Raw genomic sequence first — 13730 nt, 5'->3', positions numbered from 1 at the left:
ATGTCTTATCATTTTAGTTTACCTTCCCCCCCCCCCTTTTTGTTCAAGGTAATGATGGTGCCCTTTTGGACATTTGCATTACTTGGAAGTCATCTCTGTACTTGTGCTTACAAATTTATGCCCAGCCTTGTTTTTGCAGGTCACTTTCTTTAGCATAGGCTTAAGTTCACTTCTAAATAATAGAATAAGCTGCCAAATTCTTCTCTTGTTTTAATTTACCCTACAGCAACAGTAGGCGGGATTTCCCAAGTCTAATTATTTCCATGCTGTGATGAAAACATTCATAGGATTATAATGTCTCACGTAATCTTGGGGTCAGATTAGCATCAGATCTTGGAAAAAGCACAATAATGTTTTTTTTTTTTCAAGGTAAGTGGCAGTATTATATCTACTGCAGCATTATACCTACTGCACATCTGCAATTTGGAATCTGGCCCTGAAGGTGAGAGTATCTTGTAGTAAAACTACAAGAAGAGAAAGTGTAAAGCATGGCAGATACTGCTGTCCTTGATCACGTTAGTTCTAAACAAAAATTATTTTTTTTGCCACGTAATTTCACACCTGGTACAATTGGATGGCAAATGAGTAACTGTTAACTTCATAATTCATAACCTTGAATTATCAGGGCTGATTGATAATGAATTTACATTCAACAAGGATTGTACTGTTGCTGGAAATTTTATACTTCTTACAAATCAAAATCTGCAAGGCTCCCCTTTTTTCATGAAAATAAATATTTTACTTCTTGGACATACATCTGGAGGGAAGATAATTATGTAATTGTGTTTAGCACATACTTTGTAGCAGAACACAAATGTGTTTAGAATGCCTTTTCCAGTTAAGAAAGCTCTGCCAAATCAGCACACTTACCATTTCTTACAGAACTACTTTTAGTGAATTTGCAGCCAAGCATGCTAAAGATTCACGTTTCAAAGCAATTGAAAAAATGAAAGACCGAGAGGCCTTGTTTAATGAATTTATCACAGCAGCAAGAAAGAAGGAAAAAGAAGATTCGAAGACCAGAGGAGAGAAGGTAAGATTTTTATATGAAGATCATAAAAGCAATATGAATGAGGCAAAGGGACCTATGCTAGATTTCCAGCTTCCCATTGCATTCCCACTACTTTCCTCTGCCTTTTGGCCTCATAATTTTGTATCTAAACTCAGAATGAATATCATTTTCTAGAAGATGTAGTATTTTGCCCCCTCCACCCAGAATCAAGAACTTAGTTTTAAAATGTTGGGGGTAAAGATGTGTCTTGCTGGAAAACTCTGATCAGACCACTGGTAACCAAATCTTCTAGTTATGTGAATAAGATTTTGAAACCTCCTTGCGGGCAGATTTTAAATGGCTTTCTGCCTAAAGGATAATATTTTACTGTTCTTTTTTTTTTAAATCTTCCACTAAATATATTTTAGTTTGACTAGTTATCAAAATTAAAGGTCACCTATCAAAAATTAATGAATTCCAAATGTCATTTGTCTGCACTGTCAGTTCAAGAGACAAAGTGCATATCACTGGGGAAGGCAGATGCATGAATGTTTTCAACAGTATTAACATTAAAATATGTAGAAGCTTTCTTTAGTACCCCAGCTAGCTCAGCGAATGAAGGAAAAACATATCTAAACCTAGCCTATAAATGAAATTAATATAAGTTCTTGCTAACAAAAAGGCATGTGATATTTCATCCAAAAGCTGTCATTCATAAACATAAGTTAAAATGACAGCATGCTGTTTTCAACTTTTAAAAAAATCAGATATTTTTCTTATAGATCTTAAATAAATTTCATAGTGGTTGGTAGTTCGTTCTCTTTATTTGCTGCTATTACTGTAATTGTTATTCCTACTGTGCCTATTGTTCAGAAGTGCTCTATACATCGTACTGCAGTTCACCCCTATAAAGTGGATATGTAAGTACCGTTATTACCATATTGCAAATAAGGAACTCAGGGTAAGAATGACTAGCTTAAGGCTTCTTGGTTAGTTTATGGGAGTTGTGAGATTTAAACTGGGAATTTCCTGATGCATTGCTGTCTTCAGTCCTACACCCACATATCTAGGAGTAAGATCTGTTGAACATAGTCAGGATTTGCTTTACTGTTGATATATATTATTGTCAGTATCCATCAACTGAAACAATGGACTCTCTTTTCCTCTTGCACTCCCCTCACTCTGGTCTGAAGAGTTGGGGAGCCCTCTCATGTATGGAGGGAACACATGGAGAGCTGCAGGTGGGTGGAAAGCAAGAAAACAGGAATGTCCAGTGATCATTCCCTTGAATAATGTTAGATATAGCAATTAGTCTTCATGCAACACCAAAGTGATCAGCTGTCTAGAGGTGAATATGTGAAACCTGAAACTTCAACCTAAACTGTTTGTTTTATTCTGTAGTTATGGTTTAAAAATTATTGTTGCATCTTAGCCATAATCATCAATAAATTCTTTAATATTGCATGAACTACATCAGTAAGATTTTGTGTTAAATATTGCATTTATCTTTGTATTTGAAACTAATTATTTCTTTTCTCCCAAAACCTCTTGTAACCATTTTATGTATTCTGTTTTGTAACAAGTGGATAGATTTTACAGTTTTGTGCTGTGCGGCCTGTCAATCAGTTCAGTCTGACAGCTGTCAATCACTGACACGCAAAGTATTATGGGATTCCCTAGTGAGGAAAGAATTGGTATCTCTGTGTGGTGACTTTAGCCTCCCGCAGTTCCGGTACTTTACATTTTTTTCAGTTTTTTTCCTTGTGAAGTGATGAGAGTTGTACCCAGAATGTGTAAACTGCCAAAAAAAAAAAAAAAAAAAAGAACAGTCCTCCTAAATACACACAGTATTTTCTGCCTTGCTTTTCTTATTTTACAAAGAATAACTAAATGTTAACAAGAAATGTGCCCCACAATGTTGTGAAGCTTTCTCAGCCAGTTTATCAGAAAAGAGGTTTATTGCATGATTTCCCCATTAACCCTTTAAAGTAAGGATTGGAAATAGCACACTTTGATTAATTGCTTATTGGCATTTTCTAATTCTGTTTCTCTAATTCAGATTAAAGAAAATAAATTAGAGATTAAAGAAAGAAAATAGTCTGAGTTTACTAAGCCTATGATGCAGTCAGATTTTTATGCTGAAATAGATTGAAGATGGTCCATTGAAAGTTTCTGTTGCTTAACCATAGGTTTTGGTTTATATGAAAGAAGATTTGCACATTGCTTGTAGAGGGGGGGAGGGGGAAGGCAGCAATGAGGTGCTCCTCAGATATCCTAGAAGCATCTTTACCTTTCCAGCAAACATTAAGATTTAATGTGGAAAAAGCAAAGATTGCATCACCATCATCATTATTATAACACATCCACACCATTATACAGCTCAAAAAATGCCTGACCTTTATACTCTTATTTAAAGTAAGGAATGACTCTAAAGGGTTACCAGATTAGTACCTGCTTAAACAATTCCGTAGCCTATCCTTTTGATTTGAAACAATTAGCTTCTCTTCCCTGACCAGGAGTGTGTGTATCTATGTGGGATTTTCTATTTCTGCTTTGTTCTTCCTTGAATCTTAGTTGAACAGCTTTTAAATAACATCTGCACAAAACTAAAAATCTTGTGTACTCTTAACAATGATATTAAATTAAAATATTAGTTGTCAGAATTGATTTCCTTTATTAGATGTAAGAGTGCTTTTAACCCTTTTACCTTCCCCCCTTTTGCAGGGGTCACAAAAATAGCACATGCTAGCTTTCAGGATAGAAGATGAGAGTTTCTGGTTTCTATAGAAATAGGGATACATGCTGGATGATGGACAAGATTTACTTTATAGTTGTAATATCCCAAGTCTTTCTAAAATGATCTCCCAATTTAATTTTGACTTGACTACTGACAAGTAAGCCCAACAGCTTATATAAAAAGAAATAAGAGAAATAGCATTTATTCATTAGTGTGCCAGTTCAGTTATCCTTATTTTAAAGATAGGGACAGAACTGTAATTTTCTTACATCTGGCTTAGAAAGCTTTATATTTCAATACTACTTGCCTATTATGTTTAAGTTCATCTTTGAAATAATAGATACTGTGTTGGATCCAGAGAGAGAAAAGTGGAACTTTGTTGATACGACACTTTCCTGGTTTCTCCTTCCCATTATAGCACTGTGTGCCCTATCTAAAAACTGATTCTGAGGATCAAGGGATCCTTTCCAGTTCTGTGTGATAGATTCCCAATGCTACAGTAGGACAGTGAAATCAGGAACAGTAAATAAGGCTGCCTAACACAAATGAAAAAGCAAGACATCTCTGGACCCAAGCCAAGTTTTTTTAAAAAAAAATAAGGATGTTGCAAACCTTCTTAATAATATTACATACTTCTGCAATTGATGGACAATTTACCAAATTGCTGATACAAGGCATTTATTTTCTATTGCAATTTGATTTTCTACTGCAAAAAATTAATTGATGTACTAGTATGTCAGTACTATGCCAAGAACCAAATGCCAATATTGAGGAATATCAACAGACTGTTAGTATTATGCCCTTTATATAGACATAATTAATGATAAAAGGAATCACAAATGCAAATTTTAATTGGCTGTGAAGGTGCATAAAGCTGTAATAATGTGCACTTAAGTGCATAAGATTTGGTTTTCTTAATGTGCCTTTCTCCAGCCTTGCACCTCTGGATGTACTGGACTACAATTTCAGCATTCCTAATCAGCATGGTCATTGGTCATGGTGGTTGAAAATACTGGAAATTAAAGCCCAGTAAATCTAGAGGGCACTACAATGAGGAAAGTTGTTACAACACATTAAAAATTGAGTTTTCCATTATCACCATTTCCCTGTATGATCTTGGATGTATGGGAGATTTAGAAATATACAATCTAGTCAGGCTAATTCGTTGAATCTAGAGGCTAGGATAAGATCTTTTCTCTCTGGTACCAAAAAATATGTGAATGTTCTGAAAGATGACCATTGCTAATTAACAAGATAAAATTACTGAGTTCACTAAAAGGCTCTGTCCCATGGATCATGGTTTTTATTATGTGGGAATATCATTTCTCACATGATAAGCTATTTGTGTGAAGCACTTCAAGTGGTTTAGCAATTGTACTGTATGAGTTACAATGCACTAAAAGAGATTGCTTTGCTCTAGTGCAATTAAAATTTCTGCACCCATAATGCATTGATTCAGATAGATTATAATAAAAAGCTGAGTTCTGTGGATGTATTACAAGCATCTGTTATGTATCTGTGTGTGTGTATGTTTGTATATATAGATATATGTATATATACATAAATACACATGCACATACACCAAAAGTTTGCAAGCACCTCTGTGGAAGAAAATCCTTGAGTTCTCAGGGTGTGGGATAGGAGAGAAGAACACCTATATTTGTTCACAGAATAATTGTTTTATGAAACACTTTAGTGTAGACTGAATTCTGCTATGTATCTACTGATTTCTAGTTATGTACTAAATAAAAAGGTGTCATAATTTCCTGTATTTTCTTTAAAAATTATGACAAGTCCATATTAAAGCAAATACATTATTAATCTATCAAATTCTAATAGAATAGAAGTATACCTATGTTGTTTTTAATTTTGGCTTCAATCAGATAACCACATATTGTCTTGCTATCTTCAGTGAAATTTAGCTGTAACCTTTGTACAGATTTTTAAAACCAGTGTCCAGCTTCTATTATCCCTAATGATTTGAAAGAACTAGAATTAACCTACTAATTTATTTCACATACATAAACTTTGATGCTTTACTCCTTAAACCAGAAGCTCAGTGAATGCAGTATTTAAAAATACAGTAATAAACCAAGGCAGCCCACCAAACATTGCTTTTGTGAAACGATGATAACAGTAGCTGAAATCCAAAAGTACAGTTTGCACATGTATTTTAGAATCCAGAAACTCAGTACAAGTGTGGACAATCATACAGCATTCCCTGTACTTCTTTAAAGAGGAAGAATGCACAATTATACTTATTTGTATATTTTCATTACATGGTTTACTTATATCAGCCTTCCCCAGCATAGGCACCTTCCAGATTAGTAGTTATTTTTTATAGTAATTTTATTAAAAATTACAATTATCCAGATTAGTAGAGTTAAACTCCCACTGTTCTCAGCAGTGGCCATAAAATTGTGAGAGCTTAACTCCACTTATCTGAACGATATCCCGATTGCGGAAAGTTGTTACATGTATTCATTCTGATCATGCACATGGAGGGCTATTTCAGTAATTATATAGATTGGCCCAACAGGCTTGGCTTGTTTGTGCATTTTTGTACCATTGCTAAAACAGAATAGTAGGGTGTACCAGCATAGTATAAACTTGTCAAGAAATCTACTAGTATTGAAGCAGCTCTTTGACATACATGTAAATATAACCATTATTACTGTTCCTTAAAACTATAATGACAGTACTCAGCTTCTAATTAATTTTTTCATTGCGGTAAGTCTGTTGCTTTTTTTATTATTTTGGGAATAATTGGAAAGCAAAGTGACCCTATTTTCCTCCCCTTTTTCTTTTGTCTTTTGTTTAAAATCATAGATTAAAATGGACTTCTTTGAACTGTTATCTAATCACCACTTGGACAGTCAGTCTCGCTGGAGTAAAGTGAAGGACAAAGTAGAGACTGACCCTCGCTACAAAGCTGTGGATAGCTCTTCGCAAAGGGAGGATCTTTTTAAACAGTATATTGAAAAAATAGCCAAAGTATGTGTGCCCGTGACAACACTGTTTCCATTTTCTTAGTATTTCACTGTTGGATCAATTGGTATAGAATTTGAAGTACTATTTTCTGGAATGCTGTTTTTAAAATTCAATTTATTAGTGGTAAGCATTGTTTATATTCTCAGACTAGTGTTTTTATCTTATTTTTGCTAGAGTAACAATCTCAAAGAATGCATTCTGAAAGTATAAAATAATAGTTAGAAATATTTGTGGGCATGTATAGAGGGAGATCTCTGCCCAAGTCTCATAGCGGTGAGCCAAGGATTTATTTATACACTAATACTTTCTACAAAAGTCTTTGAGTTAAGCCCTGAAAATTGTATTTATAGTTTTGAACAGTCAGCTCAATAAATTCTGCAAGGTTACAGTAATTATAAAACATGTCAGAATAATTTCTGAAGCAATTTAAACAAAAAATTCTGTGATACCTGGTCAGTGGTCCAGCAGCTGAAGATCTTCATCCTAAGCATTGTGCCCTGAATGCCATCAATTATGCGGCCTAGTGCTTCCTCTAGAAACAGTTCTAGAGTTTGGGTCCTCCTATTTAGAAAACCCTGCTTCTTCAGACTATGACTTAACTTTTAATGCCAAGGTGCATCATTTATTGATCTATGTATACTGTAGTTCTCCTGTATAATTTTGTGGCTTGCAGTGTAAGTTGCATGTTCAGTTGTGATTGAGAATGGTTTTTGGGTATCTCCCAGTCTTCATATCATTTTTCATTTACTTGTTCTCATTTTTATGAGGTGATGCTGTACATATGCCTGCTTCAGAAATGTATGTATATGACAGTATTTTCTACCTACCTCAGCCTGAACTACAATCTCAGTATTGTCTTACATGCGTTAGACAATTTACAGTTATTTATCTGCTTTGGTGGAATAAATGGTTCCTAAGTCATGGATTTAGGATTCTCAAAATGCTTGATTATACCAGATGCAGTTTTTAGCACATCTCTCTAAAAGTTCAGTAATAATTCTGTATTACAACAGCTCTTGAGTGTTTCAGAGATAGTTTGGCATAGAAAGCTATTTAGTTTCAAAGTCCAGAGGACCTTTGAGTACATAGAACTTTTAATGCAGTTCTTTGAGTCTCAGCCATAATTTGTCTTCTGTTTATACATGCTACAAATAAGATCAACTATTGTAATTTTACAGACAATGTCTTTCGTCAATTTAAACTTGCAAATGGTATTTTTAGTTTATCTAGCTGTTATATAGAAGATTATGCATATTTTGATGTATTGTTATTAAATATTAAATGACTATCTGATATATTTATATCAGTTTAGTACAGTAGAGTCTCGTTTAACTGACCTTCGCTTATCCGACATTCTGTCTTATCCGGCGCCCCTAAAAAAAACACAACACGCATAAATCGGCGACGAGAAAAGTGTGACGCTTGTTTGCGAGCGTGAGTGTACTTTCTTGTTGCTCCTGATGGTGGCGCCGCAACGCAAAAATCGATTGCAATAGGCGCAGCAGTTTGTGTTTTTTTTGTTTTTTTACCGCACTCAATCGTTACTGTGTATTATCCGACATTTTCGGTTATCCGACGTTCTGCCGGCCCCTTTATGTCGGATAAGCGAGACTCTACTGTATGTTAATGATAGAGTTTTTTCTGTTTATTTGTCTGTAAGTCAGAAAATAAAATGACTGTGTAGAAGACCCAACACATTCTCTCATTGTGGATCATATTTTAAGTATATTACTTTTATTCCTTGAATTCACTTTTGTTAGTATTTTTACCTACTAGCCTAATATGAACGCAGTATGTGTGCTTTGGATTCCATTTCAGAATGTAGACTCTGAAAAAGAAAAAGAACTGGAAAGACAAGCACGAATTGAAGCAAGCTTGCGTGAACGAGAGAGAGAAGTTCAAAAAGCTCGTTCAGAGCAGACAAAAGAAATTGATAGAGAACGAGAACAGCACAAACGAGAAGAGGCTATCCAGAATTTCAAAGCTCTCTTATCTGATATGGTGAGGTTTCTCTGTGTTAAAATTGGTTGTGTATTTCTAACTGAAAGTAATGTTTGAAGTGCTGGCAACACTGGTGTGAACATGAATTCCTAAATTGCATAGCATGTCTGCCGGGGGGATCTAGATTGGCTGTTGCTGTAGTGTATAGTATCTACGCTTTCAGTGTATGGTAGCAAAAAAAAATATTGTTTTCCTCTGCTAGGTGCGATCTTCAGATGTGTCATGGTCTGATACAAGGAGGACACTCCGAAAAGACCATCGTTGGGAATCTGGCTCCCTTCTGGAAAGAGAAGAGAAGGAAAAACTTTTTAATGAACACATTGAAGCACTTACAAAGAAGAAGAAAGAACATTTCCGGCAACTTCTAGATGAAACTTCATCAGTAAGGCTGATATGTTCTACATTTTCCCCTGGACTTTAATGTCATAATTTTGTGGTTCCTTAGATGTTTCTCAATTTATATTTATATCTTAATGAAATTGTTCTTCAGATAAATTAGTATCCTCCAATTCACCATTATTTTAAGATTCACAAAATCTGGAAACCATTTCTGATAGATTAGAGCAGGCCCACTATACTGTACTTCTACTTCTAGAGGAAAAAGGTAGTTAAGGGATTTGTGTAAACATTTTTTTGTTCCCTTTTAGTGTTTTAAGGGCTGGAGATCTCAGGAATGTATGAAACCATTCACTGGCAAGAGAGGGAATAGATTTGATCCTGTATGTATCGATATACTTAAAACAACTTACCAATAGGTGCAGTGGCATATACTAATATAAATTGTACCAAGGTAAATGCCTCACATTTTATTTATTTTAAATACTGTTAATAAATTATCTCAGATTCTCATCCTTTTAAAAAGGCTTGGACAGTAAAACAAAATTCAGCTCAAATATGCAACAAAATGTTATAACAATTACCTGATGCATAGATTTGTGAGCTTCAATAGTACCTCTGTAAATCCTTCCTTCTTCTCTGTATGAAACAGAACCATCTGTGCTTTTCCACCAATGAAAGAATGAGGAGAGACAGAAAGGGAGTATCGGGCAATAAAACAGACAGCACATATCTATGTGTGTAAAAGCCATGCAGTGGAAGCCAGCCTCTACATGGCACTATTTAAATATTCTATTTTTGTGTCACCATAGTCAGGGCCCATTCATTGAGCATGGTCTCTTAGTGACTAGGGATGTGCTAAGTTTAGACTCAAGTCTAAAAGGGTTTGGAAAGCACCTGTGTGCAACTCTTTAAAGTAGCGTGCCTTTTCTTGGGATTGTATGACAGGTTTGTGATTGGGGATGGGTGGGGATGCAGCTGCTTTAAATTGTGGATAATTGCTTCATTCATGTCCCTGTGCAGTCCAAATGTAGATTCTGCAATCATACATTAAGTCTGCAATATTTCTGTGTGTTTTTTCTTTAAAAGATTACCTTAACATCAACATGGAAAGAAGTAAAGAAGATAATTAAAGAAGATCCCAGGTGCATTAAATTCTCTTCCAGTGACAGGGTAAGAAACTTTGTACTGGTTTGCTTTGGCTTTTTATCTTTCAGTTTAAAACTAAATGTAATAACCTCCTTTTTATTATGTGTTCTCTCCTCAAGAAGAACATATAACATCTGGCAGAAATTTCTAGTGATTATTTTTATTTCTTTAAATACAGAAAAAGCAAAGGGAGTTTGAAGAATATATCAGAGACAAATATATTACAGCCAAAGCTGATTTCAGAACACTTTTGAAAGAGACCAAATTTATAACATACAGGTATGCTATAAAATACAGTACACAAATGTTTTTTTTATTCATTTTTGCATCATTTTTATCTTAATGACTAATATGGGGTTATATTTAGTTAATATTGTAGATTTAGGAAACAGGAATTTTGGGTTACCTTCTTTTCCAAAAATTACAGATGTGCCAGATTATGAGTTGGGTACTACTTTGGTAGTGTTCAAGATTGATATCTTTAGAAATTATGTACAGGTAGTCCTTGACTTACAACCACAATAGGGACCAGAAAATTCATCGTTAAGCAGTACGGTCATTAAGTGAGGCAGTGTAGCCACACTGATTTTATGACATTTTTCTAGCGGTCATTAAGAAAATCACTGTGGTCATTAAGTGAATTACGCAGTTCCCCATTGATTTTGCTTGTCAGAAGCTGGCTGGGAAGGTCACAAATATCAGTCACATGACCTGGGGACACTGCAGCCACTACATGCCGGTTGCCAAGCACCTCAATTTTGATCATGTGACTGTGGGGACGCTGCGACAATCATAAGTGTGAGGATGGTTGTAAGTCATTTTTTTAAGCACTGTCATAACTTTGAACTGTCGCTAAACGAATGGTTGTAAATCGAGGATACCTGTGTACATTTTAGATTATCTGATATTACAGGTAGTCCTTGCCTAATGACCACAATTGGGACCAGAATCTCAGTCACTGAGCGAAGTGGTTGTTAAACGAGATGCCCATGTGACTGCTTCACTCAATGACTGCAATCCAGGCACTCCCGGTTGCTGTCGTTAAACAACGTCCTGGGTCATTAAGCAGATGGAGTGAAAGAGCTATCTGCTGAAGGATTTTGAAATGCGGCCATGTAACCGTTTGGGGGCAGTGCGACGTTTTACAATGGCTGGAAGTACTTTACAGGCTGTAAAGCACCTTTTCCAAGGCTGTCATAATTTCAAACCGTTGTTAACCAAACAGTCAATAAGCAAGGACTACCTGTATAAGGACTAAATTATTTTTCATTATACAAAAATTTAGGAATATGTATTCAGCTACGTACATAATATGTAGTTATTTCTTAATGAAAGAGAAAAAGCAAATATTTTACATATGACCACTGAATTAGATCTAGAAGTACTGCTTCCTGAAGAGCGGTCTTATAAGTGAAAAATGGCCCCAAACCCACAGAGTTTCTTCAATTATTGAGGTTCTTTCTTAAGCCTCTGTTGTGACATCATGGTGTGGCACTATGCAGACTCTTTCTCAAGAGAAATTATACACCAGAATTAACAGAACAGCCTTTCCCCTCCTCTTGCTTTCATTTTGATCCATGTCTAAGAGATCAGCAGTCCTAAAAATCAACCTAATGTCACCTAATTATGAATGAGGTTAATCTGATCCTAAAGAGTGGCCTGTTTGTTTGCAGTTCGCTACTCTGTCAAATGGCTTGACTGCCACTAGGATATGGGAATACATTTTCTACACGTGTTGTTTGGTTACAATCTGACAAATATTCATATTTCTTATTTACATTTTTGCAGTTTAAATTAGTGCTGATTTTAAACATATAGAGCATAGGCAATAGTAGTGCAATTTTTTTTTACCCTCCTACCCTCCTAATACTTTGCCTTACTTCTAGTCTGAAGGGGTAATCTTTTAGGTGAGAGGATAGCCCAGACACTGTGTCTTTGTCATCATTTGTCCTACCTAAGTGAAAATCCAGAGAGATCTATTTTGTGGGGTGGAATTGTTATTGGATGCCTGTTCACAAGTATTATTACCAAAATTCTAGTTCATCTATGTAGCATCCAGTCATTTGATGATAATGATAACCTTTACACTTAATTGCAGATCCAAAAAGTTAATCCAGGAATCTGACCAACACCTGAAAGACATAGAAAAGATATTACAGAATGACAAACGTTATCTGGTACTAGACTGTGTGCCAGAGGAAAGACGAAAACTCATCGTATCCTATGTTGATGACTTAGATCGCAGAGGTCCCCCTCCACCTCCCACAGCTTCAGAGCCTACAAGGCGAACAACAAAATAATTATAAATATTCTTGAACAAAAGATTTATGTTAAATCAAGAAAATTGCATGAGCCATCTGTCAGGTCTAATCATATACATTACCATGAACCTATTGCAAAACCATCCAGGAAGCAGCATTTATGAACATTAAGCAGTCTCTGTACAGAGAGAATATTTGCATTATTTATGCTTTTTCTCTTTGTTGCATGACTGACAAATATTCTAACCATGCAGCTATTTCCAGTGATTTTTCAATCCTAGAACAATACAGTATCTGTGTACAAGGTTTGGATGTTGGTAGCATTTGGAGGTGTTCTTCTCGACAGTGTTACATGTCAAAGCAATGGGAAGATTGATATATGGCTTGAAGTTGAGAACTGCAAAAGTACCCCACATGTCCTAATGGGAGAGCCAAGGTCATGCACTCTGAGGATTAATCTGTGGAGTGTTGAAGACTGCAGTGAGATATTGCCCTTTCGTGAACCTGAAAATATAGGGCCTAATACTTTACTCATGTGTGGCTTTTCCTGCATAAATCAGGATTAACTCCATTAATGTCCAGTCCAGCATGAGAGGAAAATAAACCTTGCAGTGACCAAATTAAATAAACACCATTTAATCCAGTTCACAAGCCTGCCTTGATTCCTCCCCCCTCCCCCTGCTCCCGCTGGTTAGGCACAATCAAGTGGCTTTGCCTGGTAGCTTGGTAATGTTTTGCTCTAAAATGAAAGTGCAGAGGGGAAAAAAAATTGCCAGGATAGCACGGTTGTACAAAAACACTTTTTATTTACCATTAAAATATCTCTTATCAGCTTTGGATTAGAATATGGATTTTCTTTCTGGATATTTCTTGTAAACTATGTTTCTGTTTTGAATGTTAAACTTGTGTTTCTATAGTTTAATTTTGAAATGTTGGGATTGTTCAGTTTATGTATTTGAACTACAATAAACCAACCCTTTTTATATATGCATTGTACATACTTAGTAATTGTGTGTTACATTCTAAAGATATAATTATCAAATAATCACCTGAATTTCCATTAAAAAATTGAGGAAATCAGTTATATTAGAAACTGCTGTGGATGTATATGCTCATTTTTGCTTTACAAATCACATAATTCTTATATTAGTGCTAATAGTAGAGCTGTAAAGATTTCTATTTAATTTTGTCTCTGAACATTTTAAAACAGTTTATGCATGCTTGATACCTCGTTTTGCTAGCCATCTTCATGACTTTCAGTAGT

At 35.3% G+C, this 13730-nt stretch overlaps 1 protein-coding gene across 8 annotated transcripts in view; it reads left to right on the top strand.

Annotated features, from left to right (window-relative positions):
• TCERG1 (transcription elongation regulator 1) overlaps positions 1–13451 on the top strand; it is a 47329-nt gene extending 33878 nt beyond the window's left edge. For 7 of the 8 annotated variants that reach the window (XM_007426657.4, XM_025165689.2, XM_007426655.4 and 4 more), the window contains 7 exons: positions 883–1033; positions 6558–6722; positions 8538–8720; positions 8923–9102; positions 10146–10229; positions 10384–10484; positions 12304–13451. In XM_007426657.4, the coding sequence (XP_007426719.1) occupies positions 883–1033; positions 6558–6722; positions 8538–8720; positions 8923–9102; positions 10146–10229; positions 10384–10484; positions 12304–12505 (1066 nt within the window). In that variant the 3' untranslated portion in view covers positions 12506–13451. Of the gene's footprint in view, positions 1–882; positions 1034–6557; positions 6723–8537; positions 8721–8922; positions 9103–9367; positions 9511–10145; positions 10230–10383; positions 10485–12303 lie in introns of those variants that run through there. The other variant, XM_007426656.4, reaches the window with a different exon arrangement.
• Positions 13452–13730: the final 279 nt, after the last annotated feature.

This window comes from Python bivittatus, unplaced genomic scaffold (assembly GCF_059951505.1).
Source record: "Python bivittatus isolate LINGU-HERP-01145 unplaced genomic scaffold, Pbiv_v1 ctg000080_np1212, whole genome shotgun sequence".
Taxonomy (NCBI): domain Eukaryota; kingdom Metazoa; phylum Chordata; class Lepidosauria; order Squamata; family Pythonidae; genus Python; species Python bivittatus.
The sequence above is the reverse complement of the archived record's forward strand: the minus strand, read 5'-3'. Positions and strand labels throughout refer to the sequence as shown.